The sequence below is a fragment of the Tasmannia lanceolata genome, unplaced genomic scaffold (genome assembly GCF_043159265.1).
Source record: "Tasmannia lanceolata isolate RefF3 unplaced genomic scaffold, GAP_Taslan_0.1 ptg000008l, whole genome shotgun sequence".
Taxonomy (NCBI): domain Eukaryota; kingdom Viridiplantae; phylum Streptophyta; class Magnoliopsida; order Canellales; family Winteraceae; genus Tasmannia; species Tasmannia lanceolata.
Window position 1 is genome coordinate 55,899,153 of NW_027518685.1, and position 26,779 is coordinate 55,925,931.

General features: G+C 38.6%; 1 protein-coding gene across 9 annotated transcripts; it reads left to right on the forward strand.

Annotated features, from left to right (window-relative positions):
* The first annotated feature begins 899 nt into the window (after window positions 1-899).
* LOC143885372 (uncharacterized) lies at window positions 900-26,557 on the forward strand. Of its 9 annotated transcripts, none has more exons than XR_013253254.1 (7): window positions 900-1,357; window positions 3,565-3,865; window positions 19,483-19,641; window positions 24,192-24,487; window positions 25,479-25,716; window positions 25,836-25,878; window positions 26,148-26,557. XR_013253254.1 is itself a non-coding variant. In XM_077389517.1 (6 exons), exons 1-5 carry the CDS (start codon window positions 1,163-1,165, stop codon window positions 25,689-25,691), a joined length of 1,164 nt encoding a protein of 387 aa, XP_077245632.1. In that variant the 5' UTR covers window positions 900-1,162; the 3' UTR covers window positions 25,692-25,716; window positions 25,836-26,126. The 9 variants fall into 9 exon arrangements, 3 of the variants coding, with proteins under 3 accessions (XP_077245632.1, XP_077245631.1, XP_077245633.1); XR_013253255.1 differs by having other exon boundaries at window positions 26,152-26,557; XR_013253256.1 differs by having other exon boundaries at window positions 903-1,357; window positions 25,479-25,613; window positions 25,779-25,878.
* The last annotated feature ends 222 nt before the right edge of the window (window positions 26,558-26,779 follow it).

The window sequence follows — 26,779 nt, forward strand, 5'->3', positions numbered from 1 at the left end:
GGGGGCAACTGTCCCCCTTCCCTTTCAAGTGCCATCGCCCCTGGATCGACCTTTTCCTAATTTTTTACGCACTTACTCACCCTCGACTCATTCTTGCCCCCGCATATGTCTACTCTTCCTACCTGCCCTACGCCTCTTACACCACTTGGAGACACTGATTTATCATGAAAAATATATTCTTGGCAGCCAGACACAGCCCTAGTTTCGGGAAAAATTCAATAAAATGACATGATATGAACAGTTGAGACATGTTATCCATTTAGCCTTGCAACATTTATAACTAGAACACTATAACACTAAACACAAAGTTCAGTGTTACCATCAGATTATTTGTTTTCCAAAGACACTCTCAAAGACGACCCCAACATGTTTCCATCAAGTTAGTCAATTATGTAACTCAAGGTTATTGAGCAGTGGAACTCTTAGGGGCCGTTTGCATACATGGATTTTAGAATCTTGGATTTCATGAAAATCATGAATGGGAGATAAGAGAAAAAGGACTCCAGCCATCATTTTCTAATTTCTCGCCCTTCTTTCCAACAACAAGAGATCGTCCCATGTTTCCAGATTTTAAAAATCTCAGTATGCGGGAGAGATCTCTATAACCTGGATTTCTTACTTAAAATAAGCATGCAGCAGCCTGATCATGAACTCTCTTTACACGGTTTTCAAACTAAAATCTGGATTCTAAAATCTGCATATCCAAACGGCCCCTGAGGTTTAGCGCTCTGTTTTGTCCATCCGATGTTTTGGGCCTTCCCCTCTCGTGTTCCAAGCTAGGGATGGCATCTGTACCCATGAATGTAACATCTTCTCCTTATCTAGTAAACCTGCAGGGGTCCATGCCAAACCCGGGCCACCAAAAAAAATGAACACAAGTCTTTGTTTAATTACGTTGAAATTATGGATAAACCACTTCAGATTACCCCCTATCACCGCCACTGAAACAACCAAAAAAAAGTATTAATATCTAGTAAAGCAAGGGTATTTAGATAACCCTCCCCAAATCCCGAATCGGATTTCGCCTGGAAGGAGAGGAAGGAGCAAAACTTTTCGTTTGCCTTTTCCTTTCTCTGCAATAAAGCCCCTCTCTCTCTACTGCTGCTGAGAGATAGAGATTCTATCCTTTGTTTTGTCTTTGAGGGAAAAGAAAAGAGGAGTGATGGGAGTGTCTGAAACTCGGTTCGTCCAAGAACTGGTGTTGTACGCGGCGAGTGCGGCCCTGAGTTGCCTGGTTCTGTTTGCAGGGCTTCGCCATCTGGACCCAAACCGCGAAGCAACCAAGAAAGCCCAAGCCCAGAAGAAGGAGCTCGCCAAGCGATTGGGCCGACCCTTGATCCAAACTAATGCCTACGAGGTTAGCTTCCTTTTCTTTACCTTTTCCTCTCATATATATATATATATATATATATATATATATATATATATATATATATGAGGAAACTGTTGGTGAGCTTAAGCTCACCAAACTTATGGTGAGCTAGCTTGCCCAATCACATGGGGGCCCACTTTGTTAGGATGATCCAAACCATTCATTTGCAAGGCCTTATCATAGATGGGGGGTGTAGCAAAAATCAGCTCCATAGGATCATCCTAACCCCTCCATTTGTGGAGGACAAAAATGGGGCAGATTTGTGTCTGTCCATTTTTGTCCTCCACAAATGGAGGGGTTAGGATGATCCTATGGAGCTGATTTTTGGTACACCCCCCATCTATGTAAGGGACTTTCAAATGAATGGTTTGGATCATCCTAACAAAGTGGGCCCCCATGTGATTGGGCAAGCTAGCTCACCATAAGTTTGGTGAGCTTAAGCTCACCAACAGTTTCCTCTATATATATATATATATATATATATGAAATGGTTTCTGTTTATGTGCAGCTGCACAGATAAGCTATCTGCACAAACCATGGGGGTCACATTTTTTGGGGATCCAAAGCATTCATTTGGAAGGCCCTTCCATGGATAGGGTGTGCACCAAAAATCAACCCTTTAGGATCATCCTAACCCTGCCATTTGTAGTGGGAAAATGTGGGCAGAAACAGTGTCCGTCCATTTCCCCCTCCAACTTTGATTGGGTTATGATGATCGTATAGGGCTGATTTTTGGTACACACCCTATCCATGGAAGGGCCTTCCAAATGAATGCTTTAGATCCCAAAAATGTGGCCCCCACTATGGTTTGTGCAGCCATGCATAGATAGCTTATCTGTGCAGCTGCACAAAACCATTTCCCCCCCCCTCTCTCTCTCTCTCTCTCTCTCAAAAAAAAAAAAAAATATATATATATATATATATATATATATATATATATATATTTATTTATTTATTTATTTTTTATTTTTTTTATTATTCTGAATTCTTTTGGTTGCTTTCAGATGTAATTTATTGGTTTTCTGAAGTGGGTTTCTCTTTACATGTTGGTATTCGAATGTATTGGTTTGCAATTTTTTGGTTCCTTTCTGAAGTGGGTGCTTCTCACTATCTTGTAATTTGGTTGCACCTGTTTGTAATTAGGGTTTGTTGTGTCATCTCTGTTGTAAATGTTTGATGGGTTTCTAGGTTGAGTTGCGGTTTCCATCATGTAATTTATTGGTTTCCTGAAGTGGGTTTCTCTTTACATCTTGTTATTCGTATGTATTGGATTGCAATTTTTTGTTCCTCTCTGAAGTGGGTTCTTGTCGGTATCTTGTAATTTGGCTGCACCCGTTTGTAATTAGGGTTTGTTGTGGGTCATCGTTGTTGCAAATGTTTGACGGGTTTCTAGGCTGAGCTGCGGTTTCCATCGTTAATTGGGATCGGATGCTGTTACGGTCCTGAGGGGGGACTGCCCAGGTATGGGACTAGGTGAGACCCAGCCTGTTATGGGACAGGTTTAAAAGGCCTAGCCTAATGCGTTTCATCAGCTCTCTAGAGCTTTGGGCATATTGGTTAGGTACCTAACACCTAACATTTGGTATCAAAACAGCCCCCACCTCCTGTGTTCAATTCACGGAAGGGGCAACATGTAGAGATGACTACCTGGTAAAAAGCCAGAGTGAAAGCCGCTAGAGTGAAGTTGCCACAGGTGGGCTGCGGTGGAAGGTGCGACCTGTGGAAAGGGCTATTCGGAAAAAAGGGCAAGACTGAAAGCCGTCACAGAGTGGGTTGCCGAGGACAACGGATGTAGAAGCGTGGTCGTATTTTATGGTCCTAAGTGGGGGCTTGCCTAGGTATGTGACTTGGTGAGACTGGCTTATTAGAATGAGATCATTATGTGACCGTTCTTGAGTGACCGGCTCTACTAAGTATCTGTTTGGACATTGAATTGAGTACTTATTTTGTAAGATATGATTTGATTGCATAAAATGATGTGATATTTAATTCTGTGTTGATTTGTGTCATTGTTCCATTCATGTGAAGTTTTTAATTGGTTTCTTAGTTTTGTTGTGAATGATAAATCTATTAGTACTTTCTAGTTCTACTTTAAGAATGGGGCCAGCTTATTGGAAGATTCTTATTATAGTATTTAAAAATCTGTTCACTTCCTTGATTGAACTTTTTTTTTTTTTTAAATTATTTTGCAGGATGTAATAGCCTGTGATGTTATAAATCCTGACCATATTGATGTTGAGTTTGAGTCTATTGGAGGTTTGGAAAACGTTAAGCAAGCATTATATGAACTAGTGATCCTTCCACTACGGAGACCCGAATTGTTTGCTCATGGAAAGCTTCTCAGTCCGCAGAAAGGAGTATTGTTGTATGGACCACCTGGAACTGGAAAGACAATGCTTGCTAAGGCAATAGCAAAAGAGTCTGGAGCTGTTTTTATCAATGTGAGGATATCTAATTTGATGAGCAAATGGTTTGGTGATGCGCAAAAGCTTGGTAAGTATAGGATTCTCACACTACTCCACTAGATGCATTTAATTTCTCCAATTCTTTAATAAACACCTAGTATTCTTTGCTATCATAATTGCGAGTTTTGAAAATCTATGTTTATCTTCATCACTTCCATGAATGAATAAAGCTTTTAAGTGTTTAGGGAAGGCACCACGCGCAACTCGTTGTGCAGTAGTAAGGCATCTTCGTCTACGCAACGGGTAATGATGGCTTGAACTCTCTTCAGGAGTCGTACTTCGAAAATCATTTCCTCCTTTGAAACATTGTATTCCTCAAAAAGTTGCACTACCTCATCTGATAAATGCGTCTTTTGGCATCTTGGATGAGCCATCCCTGATCGATTTAGGAAGACCGTTCTTCGAGAAGGAAGTGTGATTTTCTTTCTGTTCTTTAAAGTGAGATAAAGTTCCCAGACCCGATGGCTCTTGAAAAATCCTCACTACTGATTATCTTTGTCACAAACAAATAATTATCATCAACCACTGTGCTTTGTGCATTGATGATGCAGAGGAGGGGAGTAAACGAGCCGAGCCGAGCCGAGCCAAGCTTGGCCAGGCTCGTTAAGCTCAAAAGCTCGGCTCGGGCTCGAACCAGGCTCGAGCTCGGCTCGGTTCGGTCAGGCTCGGCTAGGCTCGTGAGCCTTATCGAGCTCAGGTTATATTAAGTTCACACCCTTCATCTTCCCTGGACAGCCCTATCTAGTGTAATTTGACTACTCTTTTTACACTACGAGGGGTGGTCCAAGTAACAAATGGGGTTCCAAAAAAGAAGTGACATATTTTGCCTCCCCCTTTCACTCCCTGGACAACCCTTTTAGTGTATATATTAATATATAATATATATATTTAAATATATTAAATTCTAACGAGCCTTAACAAGCCGAGCCGAGCCGAGCCTGGCCTAGCTCGGGCTTGGCTCGTTAAGCTTAACGAGCCTGGCCAGCCGGCTCGGCTCGGCTTGGCTCGTTAAGGATTCGAGCCGAGCTTTTTCCAAGCCGAGCTCGAGCGAGCTTCCGAGCCCGAGCCAAAATTGACACCCTTAATGCAGAGTTTGTCAACCACTTTATGATTCATTGTAGATTCATGCGCAAGATTTAGAATTTCATTTTCGGTCTTCTCAGTGTTAGATGGGTTAGTCTAGGTCATTTGGCAGATTTCCTTAAAGCTTGGGATTATGCCCGTTGGCCATCTAGAGGCAGAGCACTGTGGAACCTTACCTTTGTTGGTGTAATTTGGTTCGCTTGGAAGGAAAAGAATAGAAGTGTCTTTAATGGTGTCTCTTACATTAGGCATAACATTCAAAGTCAAATGACTCAAATCTTGTCTTCGGTGACCCAGTGGGCTTCGTGCCTCTCTATGTTCAAAGACTATCTTACAACCACTTTATAGATTTTCATATGAGATATTGTTGAACTATTTTAGGAAGGAACACCCCAACCCAAGGTGGGATCCTCCTCTCGGATTTTTGAAGTTGAATTTTGACGGTTCAAACTCTGGAAACCTGGGCCCAACGGGCATAGGGGCTATTTAGAGGAGCTCTGGGATAGAGATTAGGTGGGCCTTATCTGGGCCCATTGGTGAGAAAAACTACAACAAGGTGGAATTGAGGAACATGGTAGCGAAGAAAAGAGAGAATAGAAAGTCCTATTCGTTGAGGCACATGGTGGCAAAGAAAAGAGAGAAACAGGCTTATAATTTGCACCCCTCCAAAAATCCAAAACAACACTCACATCATCATTTCGTCGATCCCTTTACATGGGTTCTTCTTGATTCTCACTTTTTTTAATCAAGTGGAACCCAAGGAAAGGGATCAACGAATGATGAATGTGAGTGTTGTTTTGGATTTTTGGAGGGATACCAAGAACAATTTTGGGACTGTTATCAAATTCAGATTGGAATCCAAGGGTCGGATTGGGTTGACAATTTGAGATTTTACTCCCAATAGAGAATAGAGAACCGTCTCGGCTTGATCGGGTCATTTGATTTAAAGCTATAGATAATTGAATGAAACTGACAATGTATTTAAACAGCCCACAAATTTTAGTGTGTCCAAATGTCAAGTTCAATAGAAGAATAAAGAAGCAAATGAAACAAAAGACCTGGGAAAGCAAAGATATATCATATGTAAATAAAGGATAGATACTAGGCATCTAACCGCTAGTGTTCTCAAGGCATTACACCAAAAGTGGTGATGGGGACCATCGTAGGGCTGTATTATATATTTTAAGTGTGTTTTAGGTGTCTTTTCAGTCCTTTAAGTTATAGCAGGGCTATTAGTGTCTTTTTACATCAAAATAGCTTAAGTTCTTTGAGTTGTGTATGTTTTAAGAGGTCCCACATGTGTATTACGGGATTTTTAAGTAGGAAGCAAGTAAGAGGGTAGTTTAGTCCAAAGGTATTGGTTTTTAAAGGGTTTGAGAAAGTTCTAGTTGTCTTCTTCTTCTTATATATTGTAAGCCTTTGGGCACTTTCCAAAAAAAAAAAACGAATGCTATGTTATGCTATGGATGAATGAAAAGATTTGAACTTTTTTCCTCTTGTGTGGAAGTCATGTCTACTTCTTGCCAAGGTGTGATGCCTTGATCTTCCCTATGGTGTGATGCCTAAGAACCCTTGGTGCAATGCCTTGGGTTTTGTCGGTGAGATTCCAACCTTCCTTTCATCTCTTTTTCATGTTTCTTTTCCTTTTGTTTCTTCAGTTTTCCTCCTATAAATCAACTTCCCAGAAACCCTTAACTTATCTTGTAATTTTCTTTTTCACTTATTTTCTACCCCAAAACCCCTAAAATGTCCATTAATTTTTTTTTCTCAACCGTAGAAACACCATTCAAATATATCCCCATCCCGCTCCTCTCTTTTTTGTCCCAAAACTCATTTTACACCTTCCTGGCATCCTTCTGAAAGCTTCCCGACATATGTTTGCATCACCCAAACCTATCCTAAACCCCGTAGAATTATGTCCTCAACCTAATCACCTATTTTAGGAGCCAAAACCCTAATTTTCACACATTTTTTTCTCCCCAACATCTCTTTCTAAGAATCGTCTTACATGAGATTTGATATCAAGTCAAAATATCAGTTCAACATTCGATCGCCGTGCATCAATTTGGTATCTGAGCTCAGGGTGGAAACATGTCTTCTAGATGCACTGAAGCTCGAATAGTTGAATTGTTGGAGGGCTCAGATGCCAAACTTGACGGGTTGCTATCCCACTTGGATTGCGTGGGTCATATTTACCAAGATTTTCATGCCCGTCCTCAAGCCGTAGCAACTGACTTCACAGATTGCACAGAGTCAGGAGATCATGCTGGAACAACCTTTGTTGATACCTAATTTTGAGAGCACAAAATTAGAGTAACGAAATAGAGCTACTAGTGTCATACAAAGCTGGTTACGACAGATATTAGCCCGTGAAAACTACTTGAGAATCAAAAGGTTTGCAATTATTACCCAACATGCCTGGAACAGGCGAATCGTTTGACATACTCAGCATGAAGAGCATACACAGCAACAAGAAACTGATCCAAGATGATACTTTTGACATGCATTTGACAAAGTCAGCAATTTTAGTAATTGGACGAATTGCAAAGTTTTAGAGTGGACGTCTAAAGATCTAAAGAAGCAGAGGATTTGAGTTTCTTTCATCATAAGCTGATATGTTATATGGAATACATTGAAGGTGTGCTTATGATCATATTACATTGAATCAACGAAATGATTGCCCGCAGCTACTTGTGCGTTGGAAGCATGGTTTTAAATTTCGGCCGAAGCGAAACATTTCGGCCGAAATATTTCGGTTACAGCACAAACCGAAACGAAATTCACATGAAGTCGTTTCTTTACTAGATTTCGCCGAAATTTTACCTAAGTTTCACCGAAATTTTGAAATTTCGCTAGAATGAAGCCGAAATTTCATTTTTGGACTTTTTACAAAACTTCCACCAAAATTTTAAAAATGAACACCGAAATGTTATAATTTCCACCGAAATTTCAACAGAAATCTCCAAAAATGACACCGAAATTTTAGACGTTTTGGTCGAAATTAAAAAAATAAACGAAATCATAATCATATTTTTACATGATTTTGGCCGAAATTTCGGCCCAAAACCGAAACAATTCGGTTTCAACGGTGGCCGAAACCGACACTGAAACCGAAATTTAAAACCTTGGTTGGAAGTACCTAGTTCGTGGGAAAGGATGACCGTATGAGACGTGTGAAGATTCAAGTTGAAGAACTCTCACTCGGCATGCCAATCATTATATTCGACGGGGTCGAATCTTTTCAAGTGGGGGGGAGTGATGACGATCGTTGTAGGGCCATATTATAAATTTTAAGTGTGTTTTAGGTGTCTTTAAGGCCTTTAAGTTATAGTAGGGGTATTAGAGTCTTTTTACATCAAAATAGCTTAAGTTGTTTGAGTTCTGTATATTTTTAAGAGGTCCCACATGTGTATTACGAGATTTTTAAATAGGAAAGTAAGAGGGTAGTTTAGTCCAAAGGTATTGATTTTTATTTTAGAGTTTGATTTTAGGGTTTGAGAAAATTCTAATTCTCTTCTTCTTTCTTATATATTGTAAGCCTTAGGACAGTTTTCAAAAGAAAAAAAAGAATGCAATGTGATGCTATGGATGACTGAAAAGATTTGGAGTTTTTTCCTCTTGTGTAGATGTGATGTCTGCTTCTTTCCAAGGTGCGATGCCTAGAAACCCCTTGGTGCAATGCCTTGGGTTTTGGTTGGTGAGATTCCAACCTTCCATTTATCTCTCTTTCATGTTTCTTTTCCTTCTTTTTTTTCAGTTTTCCTCACATAAATCAACTTCCTGGAAACCCTAAGGGGCCGTTTGGATACGCGGATTTTAGAATCCGGGATTTCTTCAAAATTGTAGCTAAGAGACAAGAGAAGAAGCAGACCAGCCGTCGTTTTTGACTCGTTTTTTACTTCTCGCCCTTCTTTCCGACAGCAAGAGAGTAACAAATACTCCCATATTTCTAGGTTTTAGAAATCTCAGGATGCAGGAGAGATTTTTAAAACCTGAATTTCTCACTTAAAATCCAAGAAACACTGTCGGGACAGCATACAATTGTTGAGCTTAAAAAAAAAAGTGCAGCCCAATGCACGAGGCTCCCACCATTGCGGGGTCTAGGGAGGGTTAGATGATCTTGCAGTTTTCTTTTTCACCTATTTTCTACCCCAAAACCCCTAAAATATCCATTAAAAAAATTTCTCAACCGTAGAAACACCATTCAAAACCATCCCTATCTCGCGCTTCTCTTGTTTTATCCCAAAACTCATTTTACACATTCCCGGCATCTTTCGAAAGCTTCCCGGCATATGTCTGCATCACTCCAAACCTATCCTAAACCCTGTAGAATTATTTCCTCCACCTAATCACCTATTTTAGGAGCCAAAACCCTGATTTTCACACACCTTTTTTTTCACCCCAACATCCCTTTCAAAGAATCGTCTTATATCAGTTTCAAGATTTGATCGTCCTGCATCAATTTGGTATCAGAGCTTACGGTGGAAACATGTCTTTTAGATGCATTGAAGATCGACTAGTTGAATTTTTGGAAGGCTTTAATGCCAAACTTGACGGGTTGCTGCTATCCCACTTGGATTGCGTGGGTCATATTTACCAAGATTTTCATGCTCGTCCTCAAGCTCTAGCGATTTCGCAGATTGCACAGAGTCAGGAGACCGTGCTGAAACAACCTTTTTTGATACCTTATTTGGAGAGCATGGAATTAGAGCAACGGCCTAGAGCCACTATCGTCATACAAAGCTGGTTCCGACAGATATTAGCTCGTGAAAACTACTTGAGAATAAAAAGGGCTTCAATTATTATCAAACATGCCTGGAAGAGGCGAATCATTTGGCATACTCAGCATGAAGAGCATACACAACAACTACAACAAGAGACTGATCCAAGATGATACTTCTTTTGACATGCATTTGACAAATTCAGCAATTTTAGTAATTGAACCAATTGTAAAGTTTTATGATTCAATCATGAATGTGAGAGTGGACGTCTACAGATCTAAAGAAGCGGAAAACTTGAGTTTCTTTCATCGTAAGCTGATATGTTATACGGAGTACATCGAAGACGCACCTTATGATTATATTATATCGAAGCAACGAAATGATTGCCCACATCTACTTGTGCGCATTGGAAGTACCTAGTTTGTTGGAAAGGACAACCGTATGAGACATGTGCGAAGATTCAAGTTGAAGAATCCTCACTCGTCACGACAATCATTATATTCTACGGGGTCGAATCTTTTCAAGTGGGGGAGAATGATGGGGACCATCGTAGGGCCATATTATAAATTTTAAGTATGTTTTAGGTGTCTTTTAAGTCCTTTAAGTTATAGCAAGGGTATTAGAGTCTTTTTACATCAAAATGGCTTAAGTTGTTTGAGTTATGTATATTTTAAAGAGGTTCCACATGTGTATTACGGGATTTTTAGGTAGGAAGCAAGTAAGAGGGTAGTTTGGTCCAAAGGTATTGGTTTTTTAGGGTTTGAGAAAGTTCTAGTTCTCTTCTTCTTTCTTATATATTGTAAGCCTTAGGGCAATCTTTCCTCTTGTATCGATGTGATGTCTACTTCTTGCCAAGGTGCGATGCCTTGATCTTCCCTATGGTGGGATGCCTAGGAACCCTTTGGTGCGATGCCTTGGGTTTTGCTTGGTGAGATTCCAACCTTCCATCACTTCTCTCTCTCATGTCTTTTCCGTCTTCTTTTTTTTTCAGTTTTCCTCCCATAAATCAACTTCCCGGAAACCCTAAGCTTATCTTGTATTTTTCTTTTTCATCTATCTTCTACCCCAAACCCCTAAAATATCCATTAAAAAAAATTTCTATACCGTAGAAACACCATTCAAATACATCCCTATCCCGCGCCTCTCTCGTTTTCTCCCAAAACTCATTTTACACCTTTCCGGCATCCTACGAAAGCTTCTGACATCCTTCAAAAGCTTCTTGGCATATGTCTGCATCACCCCAAACCTATCGTAAACCCCTTAGTATTATTTCCTCAACCTAACAACCTATTTTAGGAGCCAAAATCCTAATTTTCACACATCTTTTTTCACCCCAACATCCCTTTCAAAGAATCGTCTTACATTAGATTTGGTATCAAGGCAAAATATCAGTTCAACATTTGATCGTCCTGCATCAGGTGGGTTTGATCAAGACATCACGGGTGTGATTGGATAGGTTAGGGCATCTCACCGCCAAGTAGCCCAATACATTGGGCCAATGGGACCAAAGGCATCACACCAACGTCCGAAGGCAATAGAAGCCACATCCACGCAAGAGCCAAAGGTTCAAAAATTTATGTTCATTCCTCATTCATGGCATGGGCCTTATATTATGTAGACTCTTGGTGCATGACAAGCTAAAAAAGACTCTTGGTACATTATGTAGACTCTTAAACCAACTTAGAAACTAGAATCCAATTCCAACTTGAAACAGAATCTAATTAAATACACTTTACCTTATTAAAAACAGAAATAAAGCAAAATAAAAACCTAGATAGACTTGACTCTAGCTTTTAACTTGAATCCTAAGAGATTCTAACTCGGACTCCAACCTTGTGACTATCTCAAGCACCCCCTCCTCCCTTCCTCCCTCCCTCTTATTCCACTTCACGTTGTATTCTAGTGGGGGTGGGGCTGCTATATGTGTCCCACTTGATTTCGAATTTTGATGGTTCTTCTCTCCTGGAGTCCTTTTTCTTGCCGTGGATGGTCCCCCATCAGTTATAGTTCCACCGAAGCTTCCAAAAGTTGTATGAAGTTGTAAATTGTATGTTGAAGGAGCAAAATCATTCATGCTTTTGCTTGATAGCAGATTTAGGGGGAAAAAGAAAGAGGTGGCATGGTTGCTACTATATGCCATGCTAGACATCGTTGTGAGTGCAGGACAGGATCTCAGCATATGGATTTCGTATTGAAATACCCAAGTAAGGGTTCAATGAAATTAGAAGAGTGAAATATACTGTTAAAAAAAAAGAAAGAGGGTGGAAAATCAAATGGCGAGGAAGGTTGGGAAGCTTCTGTAACATCTAGAAGTGCTTTATAGACCTTTATGTTTGTTAAGAGATATGATAGTTTTTATATAGTTTTCATAAATGTTTTTTTACGGAATTGGGATGGGGCCCATCATTACTTATAGTGGCATGCTTGTAATTGTGTTCCTTTTTTCTTTTTGGATTTATAAAATGAGTTTGTGGGATTCTGGGTTCTCTCTCAAACCTCTACGAACCTCCTCAATCTTTTCTTCTTCTCCCTTTGTTCTCTACTTTTTCCACAACTTGGGTGGCCTCCTTCAGGTACTTTCTATTTTTCTTTTTATGTTAACGTAGCATATTTCCCCCCTCTTTCGGTGCTAAATCAAAGAGGAATACTACTAACATAACTGTGTGCTGCCTTACCTAAGGAAGTCAAGTGTTGCTGCCCAGTTCATGTGTTTTTTATGGTGTTTATGTGGGGCATATCTTGTACTCTGCCCATATGCATGGAAACTGAGAATTCATGTGACCTATATGCTGCTTGTATGAACTCCATGCATCAATACTAGTGTTTGAAAGCTTTAATTTGTGGGCCCCTATCTGGATAATTGACATGTTTTCCTATTTGTGGGTCTCTTGCTGCAGTGTTTATGTAAATATATCATTGCCCTATTTGTGGATTTTAAGGCGTGTACCTTGTTTATTTAATCTCCCTACCGATTCATTTGTATGGAGCAGTTGCGGATCCATTTGTTGCTATCTTGCTAGTGGATTTTCAGGTTGCTGCCATACTTGTGTGATCTACGTGCTGCCTTCTTTGTTTGGGTTTGTTGTTGCCCACTTGCCCTATTTATGTGTCACATTTTGAGAAGAACGAAAGTAATAAGAAGAGGAGAAGAGAATAAAATCATAGGGGAGAAACCATTAAAAAAAAATCGTTAGGGGAGAAAAAGAGAGAGAACATGGGGATTATCTCATGATCTCCCTTCTGATATATTAATGTGTGGTTTTTTTTGCAAAATCCACAAACTTTCCTTATTTACCTAACACCGACTTTAGCCACAGACTCACCTTATTTACATAACACTGACTTTAACACCCCCATAGCTGGAGCATAAACATCATAAATGTGTAGCTTGGAACAAATGAAATCCAACTTATTTAAACTTACAACCTTAGTCAAAATCTCTTCCAATTGACTTTTAGAACGAACAAAGGGAGTTTCTACTTTGTTTATCACTTTGTTTCACACAAAATGCTTTAAAACTCAACTTTTCCATAAAGTAGCCAAACCAGCTCACAAGTAGTATGGGCCATAATCCTATTGATAGGGACCATCATAGGGCCATATTTTAATTTTTAAGTGTATTTTAGGTGTCTTTTAAGTCCTTTAAGTTATAGTAGGGGTATTAGAGTCTTTTTACATTAAAATAGCATAAGTTCTTTGAGTTATGTATGTTTTAAAGAGGCCCCACATGAGTATTACAGGATTTTTAAGTAGTAAGCAAGTAGGAGGGTATTTTGGTCCAAAGGTATTGGGTTTTATTTAGGGTTTTAGAACTTTCTAGTTCTCTTATTTCTTCTTATATATTGTAAGCCTTAGGGCCCTTTTAAGAAGGCTATGCTATGTTATGCAATGGATGAATGAAAATGATTTGAAGTTTTTTCCTCTTGTGTGGATGTGATGTCTACTCTTGCAAAGGTGCGATGCCTTGATCTTCCCTATGGTGCGATGCCTAGGAACCCCTTGGTGTGATGCCTTGGGTTTTTGGTTGGGAAATTCCGACCTTGCTATTTATCTCTTTCATGTTTCTTTTTTCTAGTTTTTCCTATAAATCACCTTTCCGGGAACCCGAAAACCTCTCTTGCATTACTTTTCGCTCATCTTCTACGCAAATCCCCTAAATATTCATTTAAAAAATTTCCAACCTTAGAAACATCATTCAAATCCATCCCTATCCCACGTCTCTCTCATTTTGTTCCAAAATTCATTTTACGTCGTCCCAGCATCCTTCGAAAGCTTCCTGGCATCCTTCGAAAACCTTCCAGCTTTTGTCTGCACCACTCTAAACCTACCCTAAACCTAGTAGAAATATTTTCTAATCTCCTAACTTATTTTAGGAACCAAAACCTAAATTTTACACGTCCTTTTCACCCCTAGCGTCCCGTCTATAGACCCATCCTCCATCAGATTTGGCATCAGAGAGAAATATCAGTTCAACATTCGTTCGTTCTGCATCAATTTGGTATCAGAGCCGAGTATTTGTCCAACCTTCGATCATCCTGCATCAGATTTGGTATTAGAGCTCAGGGTGGAGAAATGTTGTTTAGATGCACTGAAGATTGAATAGTTGAGATATTGGAAGCCTTAAACGCCAAATTTGACTGGGTTAGATTGCATGAATCGTACTTACGAGGTTTCCATGGACCTCTAGCCAAGACTCCACAGGTTGAAAAATTCGGGAGTTTGTGCTAGAACAATAATTCCCAATGCCTTTTATGGAGAGCGTGCAATTAAAGCAACGGACTAGAGCTGTTATCATCATACAAAGCTGGTTCCGACAGCCCGTGAGCACTACTTGAAAATAAGAAGGGCGGCAATTATTATCCAACACGCCTAGAAGAGGTGAATCGTTCAGCAAACTCAGCAGGAAGATCTTGTCCATCAACTACTACACACGCGAGCAGACGTCTGCAAACCTATTGAAGCTTCTTGAAGACTCGAGTTTCATTCTGCCGAAGATGACAGGTTATAAGGAATACATCAAAAGCGCCCATGGTGATTGCACTAAGTCATACCAACGACGTGACTGCCTGAAGCTTCTTATGTGTTGGTGTAGACACCCCATTTTGTCAAGATCAGACTAATGATAGTTAGCTGCAAGGATGACTTCGATGATGATTCCCGAAGCTTCTCTAGTCATTCTCTCAATCTCTCTCTTGTTTTCAAAACAACAGGTGGTCCGTTTGTCGAATATAGAAAACAAGTGATCCCCTTAAGGTTAAACTAAACTCCCTTCAAACCCACCCAAATCCACCAAAATCTTTAAACCAAGCCCCAAGCTGGCCAAACCAAGTCCCTAAGCCCGTTTCCACGCAGCATCCTCTCCCCACCTTCTACGGCAACCGAAAACCCAACCAAAAACCCAGAAAACTCCACAAAAAAACCACTTTTTGGGAACCAAAACACTGCAATTTCAAGTAATCGCAGGATACCCCTCCGATTTGATGTTGAGATTACTTTTGGAAATCGCAAGGGGTATCTTGCGATTTGATAATCGCCGGCAGTGTATTTCGATGTCTATAAATAAGTGATTTCTGGTCATTTGTTAGGGGATAAAAAATCTTTTGAGAGTTTTGGTTTTTTGAGAAAATTTGTAAGGGAGAAAGAAAGTAGAGAGAAGGATCCGAGGAGCTTCGGAACGCCGGCACTTTGCCAAAAACCTGAGGGCTTAGAGCGGCACCAACTTTTGCTAAGGAGCGGTGAAGGGATTTCTCAATTCCTAGGTATTTTATTTATTTATTTACTTGCTTTCTTTATTTTATTTTTTGCTTATAAAATTTTCTAAGGGGTGCGCCCCCACACCCCGGCACCCCAGTGAGTCACGCACATTAGTAGTAGCTAGGTTTTGGGCAGGGTAGCTATAAGATTTGAGGATCCTCTGGCCTCAAGTCGGATAGCTAAAAGCCTCTCCTTTTTTCTCGCTTTTTGTCATTTACTTTCTGTCATTTACATTCCTTTTTCAGTTAAGGTTACTTTTCTTTCTCTTCTGACCCACCTACTCCATCTCGGGCCCCACCATAGGTCGTGAAAGATAGAGAAGAGAGCTTGACGCTCGTTAAGGTGAGGGAAAGAGAGAGAAATGAACTCATTTTCCTGCTTTCTGTCATTTACATTCCTTTTCTTTTGAGCGGACGTCTAAGATTTGGGGATCCTGTAGCCCCAGGTCATATAGAGAAAGCCCCTCCCTTTTGTAGTTAGGAATAAACCCACTTCCTCATTTCTCGCGTTCCTTCCTTTTTCTGTTAATCCCAACCGGGGGATAAGCTTAATCGTAACAAGGGTTTAAAACCAATTTTTACTAAGTTTTCTCATATTCGCCAAGTCAAGTCAGGAGACCGGGTTAACCCGGGAATGGGGGGTGCCTAATCCCTTCCCCCCATGTAACCACATCCCTTGCTCAAATTTCTGTCGAGACCATGCTTACAGAGTTAATTATGGGTCCTAGGCCCTAACCTAGGTGGCGACTCTGGTCATTATATTTTTTATGAAATTCGAATTTTATCCCAAGTTCATGAGAAACGCAAATGTATTCAAAATCAACTAACGAGGGACAAAGTGAGTGCGCCAATAAAACCAAAAGAGAGAGAAAACGCACTCCCGAGACGAAATTCCCGTGTGGGGCCGCTCGAGAGGGATGACCTCCCGACGCCGGCTCCATTGTTTGAAATACTTGGTTCATTGGAAGGGTCAACCATTTGTAGATCGTGGGAGGATTAGAGCCGACAAATTCCCACCTGCCATGCCGATCATGATATTCGACGGGGTCGAATCTTTTCAAGTGGGTGAGAATGATCGGGACCATCGTAGGGTCATATATTAATTTTTAAGTGTGTTTTAGGTGTCTTTTAAGTCCTTTTCGTTATAGTAGGGGTATTAGAGTCTTTTTATATTAAAAATGCTAAAGTTCTTTGAGTTATGTATATTTTAAAAATGTCCCACATGAGTATTACGGGATTTTTAAGTAGGAAGCAAGTAGGAGGGTATTTTGGTCCAAAAGTATTAGGTTTTCTTTAGGGTTTTAGATTTCTGTAGTTCTCTTCTTTCTTCTTATATATTGTAAGCCTTAGGGTACTTTTAAGAAGGCTATGCTATATTATGTATGGATGAACAAAAATGATTTGAAGTTTTTTCCTCTTGTATGGATGTGATGTCTACTCTTGCAAAGGTGATGCCTTGATCTTCCCTATGGTGCGATGACATGGGTTTTTGGTTTGTGAGATTCTGACGTTGCTATTTATCTCTTTCATATTTCTTTTTTCGGCAGACCCCAAGTAGTTTGGGACAAAGGCTTCGTTGAGTTTATGTTTATGTTTTCTAGTTTTTCCCATAATCACCTTCCAGGGAACCCAAAAACCTCCCTTGCATTACTTTTTGCTCATCTTCTACACAAAACCCCTAAAATATCCATTTAAAAAATTTCCAACCTTCAAATCCATCCCTATCCCGCTTCTCTCTCTCGTTTTGTTCCAAAATTTATTTTACATCTTCCCGGCATCCTTCGAAAGCTTCCGGAAATATTTCAGTTTTGGTGGAAATCTTGTAAAATCATGGGAAGGTATGGAAACGTATCCAAGTGATTGAATTTTAAGATGAAACTTCAGGAAATGCTAGAATAAGCACAAATACACTTAAAACCCATCACATATGCAAGATAGTCATCCATAATAGTTTAACAACATGATAGTGAGATGCGCTATCACTCATATCTCGAATAATAAAGTGAATTCTATTGATATGCCTAAAATTTATCAGGGACCTACACTTTATAATGATCTTCCTAAAATTTAGTGACTTCAACCACAGTATTTCAAGTCTGATTTACAGGGAGTTGTACTTTTACTCTATAGTGATATGCCTAAAATTTATCATATCCCTCTAAATTGTGGAAATAAACAAAAATCATATAAAGAAATCTTCCTCAGGACATGTTTTTCTTGCAATCGAAACAGGAAAGTCCAAACAAATGAATCGACTATGCAAAAATGGCCTCATTTAATTCCAAAATATTTTTTCTTGCAGTCCAAATAGAGTCTTAGAGGGAGGGTATCATATAAACCGAGGCATGTTTGGATTGCAGAATTTTCTAGAAAAATTTAGAAAAGAAATTTTTTCCGACATTCATGCAGTAAACAGAGCCCTGTTTGGGTTGCAGGAATTTTCTGGATAGTTTGGGTAGGAAATTTTTTTTCTAAATTTTTTTTATTTCTATACATGAAAGAGATAACTTCAAACAACCCTATTCGAGTTTTACTTACAGAGACTTTCAATTTATGGTAATATCTCTTTAAATTAACCATGAATAGAAAAAAAAATGACAAGAATAAATTTTCTATTAGAAATATTTTTCTTGCAATCCATACATCATGGCCTTCGTCTCTATTTCGGTTGCACGAATTTTTAGGAAAAGTTTAGAAAGGAAAATCTTTTCCAAATTTTCCTGGTCTTTGTTGAATTTGGGCTACTGTGGTGTTTTATTTAGAGGTGCTTTCAATTTTTGATGATACCACTCTAAATAAACTATTACCATCCCTGTTTCGATTGCAGGAATTTGCTGGAAAAGATTGGAATGGAAAAATATTTCTTAAATTTCCGACTTTTTTTTACACAAGAAAAATTATAACGTCAACAATTATATTCAATTTTTATTTGGAGGGACCTTTCAATATATGATGATGTACTGCTAAATTTACCATAAAGAAACATGTATGTCTACTAATGATTTTTAGCCCAACTTTGCTATTGCTGCCTTTGTTTGTCTATAATTCGTGGATTGCATTTTGTAGTTATATCATTGATTTTTTAAGTTCGGTGTAAGTTTTCTAAATCATGTTCAGATGTGTGCATTAAATGCCATGTTCTTCTAGTCTCCAGTTTTATTTTGGTTGGTCATATTGCTACCTGATTCATGCTCATCTCTTACATGGTTTTAGATTTTGGCCAAAATACCAAAATTTCGGATTTCGGCTGAGATCGAAATTTAAAACAGAAATCGAATAAAAATTTTGTCCAAAATTATAAAATTTTCACCGGAATTTTGCACCGAAACTGAAATTGCCACCGAAATTTAATTTTCAGCTGATGCCGAAACCGAAATTTCAATCCTTGATCTGTTTATACATGTTTCTTTATGGTATGAAGGGTTGCTACCTTGGTCACGTCATGCTTTCATTATGTTGGTTTTGCCAGACTGTTGGGATTCTTGGGACTATCATCCTTGCTTTGTCTAATAATATCGACCCAGATTGTTCAAAATCTAGTAAGTATTTTTACTGTTGTTTGTCAAAACTTAATTTCTCAATATTGCTTTCTGGCCCTTTCTGCCTTAAAACTTGTAGTTTGACATTCGATTATCTTCTTTATGTTAATGACGAATATAGTTGACTTCTTTGTTTTGATTTGATTTGTTAGTGTGAAACAACCAATTACTCCAAAAGCTTAATATGTGGGAGAAGGCGTTATTTAATCTTTTGTACTTTCACACTCCCCCTCACTTGTTGCCCCTCTTTGGTCTACACGTGGCACATGTGGGCCCTCTTTTGGGCTGGCCATTACATGTGGATTTTAATATCAAGGAGGTTTGAACTCAGGACCTTTGCTTTGATACCATGTGAAACAACCAATTACTCCAAAAGCTTAAGCTGTTGGAGAAGGCGTTATTTAATTTTTTATACTTTAACTGTTAGGATATATCACTAATTTTCTAACTATGGTACAGTGTTTTAATTGCAGTTCTGTAATTTAAGATGTGGTTTTCTTTTCGATTAGTTTCATTGTATCTTGACTAATATTTGACTGGAACTTTCAGTGGCTGCTGTATTCAGTTTGGCTTACAAGCTCCAGCCTGCTATCATATTTATTGATGAGGTTGACAGTTTTTTGGGACAGCGCCGTAATACAGATCATGAAGCCTTGACTAACATGAAAACTGAATTCATGGCTTTGTGGGATGGTTTTACCACAGACCGTGAGTATTTTAATCGTTTAAACAGTTCATTAGCTTTTCTTCTTGCGGTTACATTTCTGATTGTGTCTTAATATTTTTGTTTTTTCCCCATTTGATACCAATCTCATGATGGTTATGTTGTTTATATATCCAGTATAGGAACTTGGTTTTATTTGAAAACGTAATATTTTTTTTTTCTGAACTTATTGTGATTGCCTTTTATATGTTGTTAATTGAAAGCTCAATCTATGAATGCTACCTGCAAATCCATGTGCATCTTCTAGGGAGAGTTGATTGGGTGATGCTGCCCTTGTAAGGGCGACTCCATCCGTCTCCTTATTATCCCTCAAAATTTTATTGTGACACAGCCTCTGATAGAGGGAGAAGTTTACTACCGATTGTAATTCTACCCATTCCTGTAATTCTTTTTCGAATTCTAGTTCATTAATGCACTGGTAGGAGTCCTCGCCAAACCACATCTTACTCAACAAAAAAAAAAATTGCCAAGCAATGAGCTAATGCCTTAAACCATTTTTAGTTTTGTTTATGGTTTTAGCAGGATACACAAAATAGTGCTGTTCATTGATATTGGAAAGGTGACAAGGAAATCGGTGGTATGATAGGTTCCTTGTTCTTATGATGTTACCTCTTACAGAGGCCGGGAATTAACTCATTTCTTAGACAAAAATGTTTGGTCGGTTGGTGAGAAATGTGCTTTGATTTTATTGCATTCTTTGATTACATCTATGAAATTATTGTGATTTGGTCCATTTGCGTGCAAGTTGCTTCATTTTATTGATCAGAGAAAGTGTTTTAGATCTGCCAAAAAGTAGACTTTTTATGCATTTCAACCCTCCAATTTGATTTTGAAAGACCCCCCGGGGGGGGGTTGTTTTCCTCAAATACCCTTAACCCATTTAATTTTTTGGGAAAAAAAATGGTCGGAACTTCCAATAATCTGAATCTTATCACAGCAGTCAACTGGAACTGCATTCCTATCAATTCCATGTCCCAAAAGGAATTTTTCGAACAATTCGGAACAACCAGAATTTCCAGAAGTCAACTCATCATTGTGTGGCTGAATTCTATGCTTGAGCAAGAAGTACTTGCTCAATGTTGGATAGTATTGCATGAATCTTATTCACAACAATCAGTCCCACATCATGCACAACTTCACATTGAACTTCATAATTTCCGAAAAGGGAACCTTTCTATCATTGCATTCTTTAACAAAATCAAGGCTTTTTTTGACCAATTTACCGCCTTTCAAAATCCACTTGATGTACATGATAAGGTTCGTTGCGCATCCAGCTTTGGTAGATGATTATGTGATGTTCAACACCTACTATCATCCTGCATCAAACACCACCGATGTTTGCTATGTTGTGTGTGCTTCAATGTTCTCTCTTTGACACGACCTAAGATGAGTAGAAAGAAGTTATATTGAAAGGTCATTACGTGCATCTTCCTTGGTTCTAGTGATGGACACATGGGGTATTGATGTTATTCGTTGTCTTTACAAAAGGTTCTAATCTCACGTCATCTTTTGATGAACTTCATTTTTGTGATCCTCTTACCATAGGTTGTGTGATTAAGGGGGAGTCAGATGTCACTTCTATTTCTCCCTCTTCATCTGCGGTGACTAATAGCATGTGTCTTGTGGAACCTTGTGAGAAGCACTATACTCGAGCATAAACATCAGCAAGCCTAGAATGAGCAAGTTAGCAACTAATCACCAGTCAAGTCTTCTTCCAGTGTAGAAGTTGTGACAGATGAAAATTTTATCGAAGAAGAGATAACAATTTTACGTAAATGCTACTTTGTAAGCAGTGGCTCATCCCAAAGATAAGAATGTTGTGGGCTGCAAATGGATGTATCAGATAAAGCAAGAATATGATGGAATAATAGATATCTGCAAAGCTAGACTGATTGCTGCAGGATTTAATTAGCAACTTGGTCTTGGCTATGAGGATACTTTCAGTTTGTAATCAAGGTAACTACAGTAAGATTTGCCATTCAAAAAAAAAAAAAAAAACCACTACAGTAAGATCAATTCTGGCTTTAACTAACATTTTTGGGTGGAAGGTCAACCAGATAGATGTGAAAAATGCATTCTTACATGGACATTTCTAAGAAGAAGTCTACATGCAGCCAAAGGTTTTTGAGGAAGCAGATAGGTACATATTTGTATAGACTTGAGAAAATATTTATGGGAGCAAGCAAGCCCCAGAGCTTGGTTTGAAAGGCTTAATTAAGCTCTCTCTAGGTCAGAGGATACATGAGGAGTGTATGTGGCACTTCACTAGTGGATTAGGTACAACATTTTTAGACCAAAATGCATTGATTACAAACAGGGGTATATCAACCAGGCTGCTTCCGCTTCCCATGTTTATAAATGCTCATGACAATAATGACTACATATTTAATTTAAGGTTCAAATAAATTAAATCATACCTATCAAAAACAGGGCAAAATACACCTATGACCTATTAGGTTAGGGTTTAAAATAGGCCCAAAAAATGAAAAATTCAAGTGTATCTCTCTCTTTCCAGGTCTCTGGGAGGATCCCTTGGAAGGTGGATTTTCGGTTAAGCCAGACTTTTTGGATGATTTCTTGGAACGACCCTTCACGGATGTATCATTTGCCCCTACATTTTCGGATGATTTTTTTGAACCAGCCATTTGTACAGCTAAAGGTTCGACACACAAAAGAAAAATTGACATGGCTTCTAGTAGGTGGACAGAGATGAGAGATTGAACGACAGAAAAGGAATAGGGGACAACGATGAGGAGAACGACTCAGAGGAAACCATTGGTTTCTTCCGGAGAGGAGGATAGTGGTTAGTGACTATGGCAGTGTTGATAAATGAACAAAAATAATAATATATTAATGGGCTGTCATTTAATACTCAACCGTAGATTTATGCTTCAACGATAACGATTATACCTTCCTTTATCGCGTGTCCAGCGGTCCTCAGACCGTAGTTATTACATAAATAATGTCACCGTTATTATGTTCCAAAGGAAGCGAAGGGTCTCGAGGTCACAGCCAGCTTACTCTCATGCATTTATGGGAGACGAGACATATATTTAATGCAAGAAGAAAGAGACTGCAATCTGGGGCTGCAGAAGGAATGATGGGAGTTGTACTGACTGGCAACTTGTCAGGAAGGGCAACATGGTCTTTTTTCGTGCTGATTGACTGGTGTACTTCGAGCTTCTCAAGAAATTATTTTGAAAACTAAGCAGGCACAGAAGTTAAGTGAATAAAGTCGCCGCATTTGGTAGTTTCCTCGAGTAGTCTGTCAAAGCTATCATAGTCCTTTGTCAGAGAAGGAATATTGCTGCCTAAAAGGACAAAAAGCATATAACTTTAATTTTTATATCATGTTGATGGGCTGGCTTTTGGATGCCTTTTTAATTCACGTTTCTCGGGAGGACTTATCAACTTTAGCACAAAAAGGTTGCATGAGAGAGCAAGCCACACAGGCTCACTTTCAGCAGATTTTGTCCTGTTAAAGTATAAAAGATAAATAACGCCTTTCTCCAACAGCTAAAGCTTTGATACCATGTTAACTTACCAACTTCTCCCAAAGCTTTGGGAGAAGTTGGTAAGTTAACATGTCCTATTCATTAAATTCATCTTTGCTGGCTACTCTATCATGCAATAGCCAATTGTGAAATTCCTTTTTGCGATAGTCCCTAGCAAATCCCCTCTTTAGAATTCATGTAACAGCCAGGTGTTAAATGCCTTTTTTATTATAGCACTCCTCACTTTTAATACTTGCACTAATCAAGCCTACACAGTATACACAGTTCACTAGAACTTTGGGGAAAAGTTTGAAAAGAAAATTTTTGCGATTTCTTCTACACAAAAAAAAAAAAGATAGTTTGAACGAACCTTATTTAATTTGTACTTACAGGTACCTTCATTTTATTATAATAACACTCTAAATCAACCAAAATCATATCATTTCCCTCTAAATCATGGAAAGAAAAATTTTCGGTAAGGAAAGAAAATCCAAAAAATTATGCTTCATTACAGATTTATCCCTTTCTATTCGTTGTGTCCCCGTTTCTAAATAAATTTTGGGAGGTCGCCGTGTCCGACACCCCGTGTCCATGTCCACAAATCATGGCATGGTATTAATAAATGATGGGTCTAATTTTTCTCAAAAAAAGGTATGTCTAGTAGATTATATACTTATGTTTTGCTTTAGCTTTCTCTATTCTTATCCTTTTATTTTACTATTTATTCTATTTAAAAACAAATTAATTTCTTACAATTTTTTCGCGTCTTTCCTAAGACAGAATACCAAAACAAGTGAATGGCATAACATTCCATTCCAAAAGAAAAACAGAACAACCATCAGGACAGAATTGACAACTATATGGGATTCTTAACCCTGTTGTTGTGGATTGTACTATAGTAGGAAATTTTCTTTATATCTTAGTTCGTATAATCTGTCAAGTTGCGGCATGTATTCTTCTTTTGTTATACTCTGTCCTTGTTTTGTATTATTCCAATTTTTTATTTTAAACAAGACTTATCTTTTCTACTGTTAAAATAGAAAATGCACGGGTGATGGTTCTGGCTGCAACCAATCGCCCCTCAGAGTTAGATGAGGCAATACTCCGGCGTCTCCCTCAGGCCTTTGAAATTGGTGTTCCTGACCGAATTGAAAGAGCCAAGATACTAAAGGTGATACTCAAGGGTGAGAAAGTAGAACCCAATATTGACTATGATTACATAGCTAGCTTGTGTGAGGGCTATACTGGTTCAGATTTGCTAGAACTCTGCAAGAAAGCAGCCTACTTTCCTGTGAGGGACCTATTACGCGATGAGAAGAGCGGCCAAGCATCTCAGGTAAGCACATATTTCATATTTATCCATATTTATTTTTCCTTACTTTTCGCTAGATACATAATTATTTGAAAATACTTAACTAGTGAATGGAGAAACCACCCAGATTTTCCCATGGTTACCGAAAGCTTCATAGTTTGATAAGAAGCTCGCTTCCCTGGAAACTCTCTTCGGAAGCTAAGTTCTTCTCGCTTCACAAATTTAGGGGAAGCGTGCTTCCCAGATGCACGTGTTTCCTCTTAATTAAGAGTATGTTTCCTATTTAGAAGATTATTTCTTCTTAAAAGAATATTTTATCTTTTTGACAATGTTCAGGGTGCATATTTGAAAAAAGAATGCATTTAAAATTGAAAGCTCATCTTAAGTTTTAAATGAAAATTATATGCAACTTTTCGCAAAATCTTAACATTAATATAAATGAATAAAACATGTGAACCTTTAAATTCCTAAAACTTTTAATTCTAATTTGTTGCAAGGTCTTCTTTTATACTTGTATTCTATACGTATATTAACCCTTCCTCCCTAACATACTACAATCCTACTTTGTGTACCTCTTGTTGGCTTCCAATGAGGCTTCTTACTCGATTCATGTTGACTTTGAATGATGCTTCCCACACATTTTATCTCTATTTTCTTTAGAGCTTTTCGTTTCTCGCATTCTCTTTTCGAAACCCCTCGCTTCCCGCTTCCGCTTCCGCTTCACACATTACTTCTCACAGTCGCTTCCCACTTTGGCAACTATGGATTTTCCTCTGATGGCTGAATGACGAACAAATTTACAAAAACTGCTTTGTTGAAATTTAAAGAGAAAATGGAAAAAGTAAAGGAAAAGTTGGATGTTTTAGCGAGTGCAAGGAAATGAGGTTCTTGGAATTATGTTGACCATTGGAGCTGCTTCCACTTTCTATAAGATGCCTAAGTTTGGTCATTGTAGAGACATCATTGGGACCCAATTATTTGCCTTTTTAACCTGTTATTTTACTGCCTCTTGCAGAGACTAAGAGCACTGACACAATCAGATTTGGAGCGTGCTCTATCCTCAAAAAAGCCGAGGACTTCAGCGAGTGAATATAGATACAATCCACAATCATCTTCCTGGTCAACACACAGAGAGCAAGATGATTTTCAGGTCCAGATTGCTATCTCGGAGCTCTCTAAGCTTATGTCCCGTATTGTCAACCTTCAGTCAGAAGCCCAAGATCCTTAAATATGTTTTTTGTCCAAATCTAAAGGTAGTTTGTATTATTATAACTCATCTTTTCAAGAACTTAACATGTGGATATTTTACTGTCAGGAATTGTAATGTTGGTTTTGAAGCAGCTGACTGCTTACACCATCACCCCCCTTGCAGGCCTTCGACATCCTCGCTTGGATAGGAGTGAACACATTTTGAGGTGTGCTGGTTATGAATGATGCATAAATATGATTTTTATATTTGTCTATTGCCCTTATGGGTTTCATCATAAATCAAATCTCATTCTCTTGTTCGTGGTAATTGGCGATGGTGTTTTATACCCTAGTTTCATTTGATCTTTTGTTAAAGAAATGCGCAAACCTACAGTTGTTGTAGATTGCTTATTAAGTTTCAGTTCTACTATTGAGTACTATTATTTACCTGTGTTATCACAAGAATTCTGAGTTACATTGTGATTGCTTGAACTAGAAAGATGGTTTATGCAAGGATCTGGCTTGAGATGAAGAATCCAGTAGCAGAGCTCACTCTTTGATACTCAGTTCTATCCACTGTTTGATTGAAGATGGAAAGTGGGCATACCTGTTGTGCTATTGCCGGTTTTCTGCTTATCCACATTTTTTAACAGTGAATGTTCTCCATTTTTCGGAGGGGATTGGAGTTTAATAGGTGAGGATTACTCCCAAATTCTTATTCGCGTATAAAACAGAGTACATGAATTATTCACCCTTGTGAGAGATGACAATCAAATATCATTTAAACAAACCAAATGGTAACTGACTATGGATTTTCAGAATCACTTGTCCAGTTATGACATGTTCTTTAAATCTTATTGCAATTGTTTCTGCCTCCTTTTGTCGGGAATGGAGCGTCGAATAACAGTTTGATTTTTGTAGTCCTTCATCTTCCGGGTGGGGGATATCCAACTAGGATGTGATAGCAAAAATTGATCAACGTTCTCCATTAGGGATGGGAAAAATGATCATTAGGATTAATCCCAGCAGGTTAAATTGAGATCTATCTTGGAAGCAATTGAATGGTTGATGAAAGTTTGAACAGGTTGAATCTCCCCGATATAAGAAGCTAAAGCTTCGATCTACATA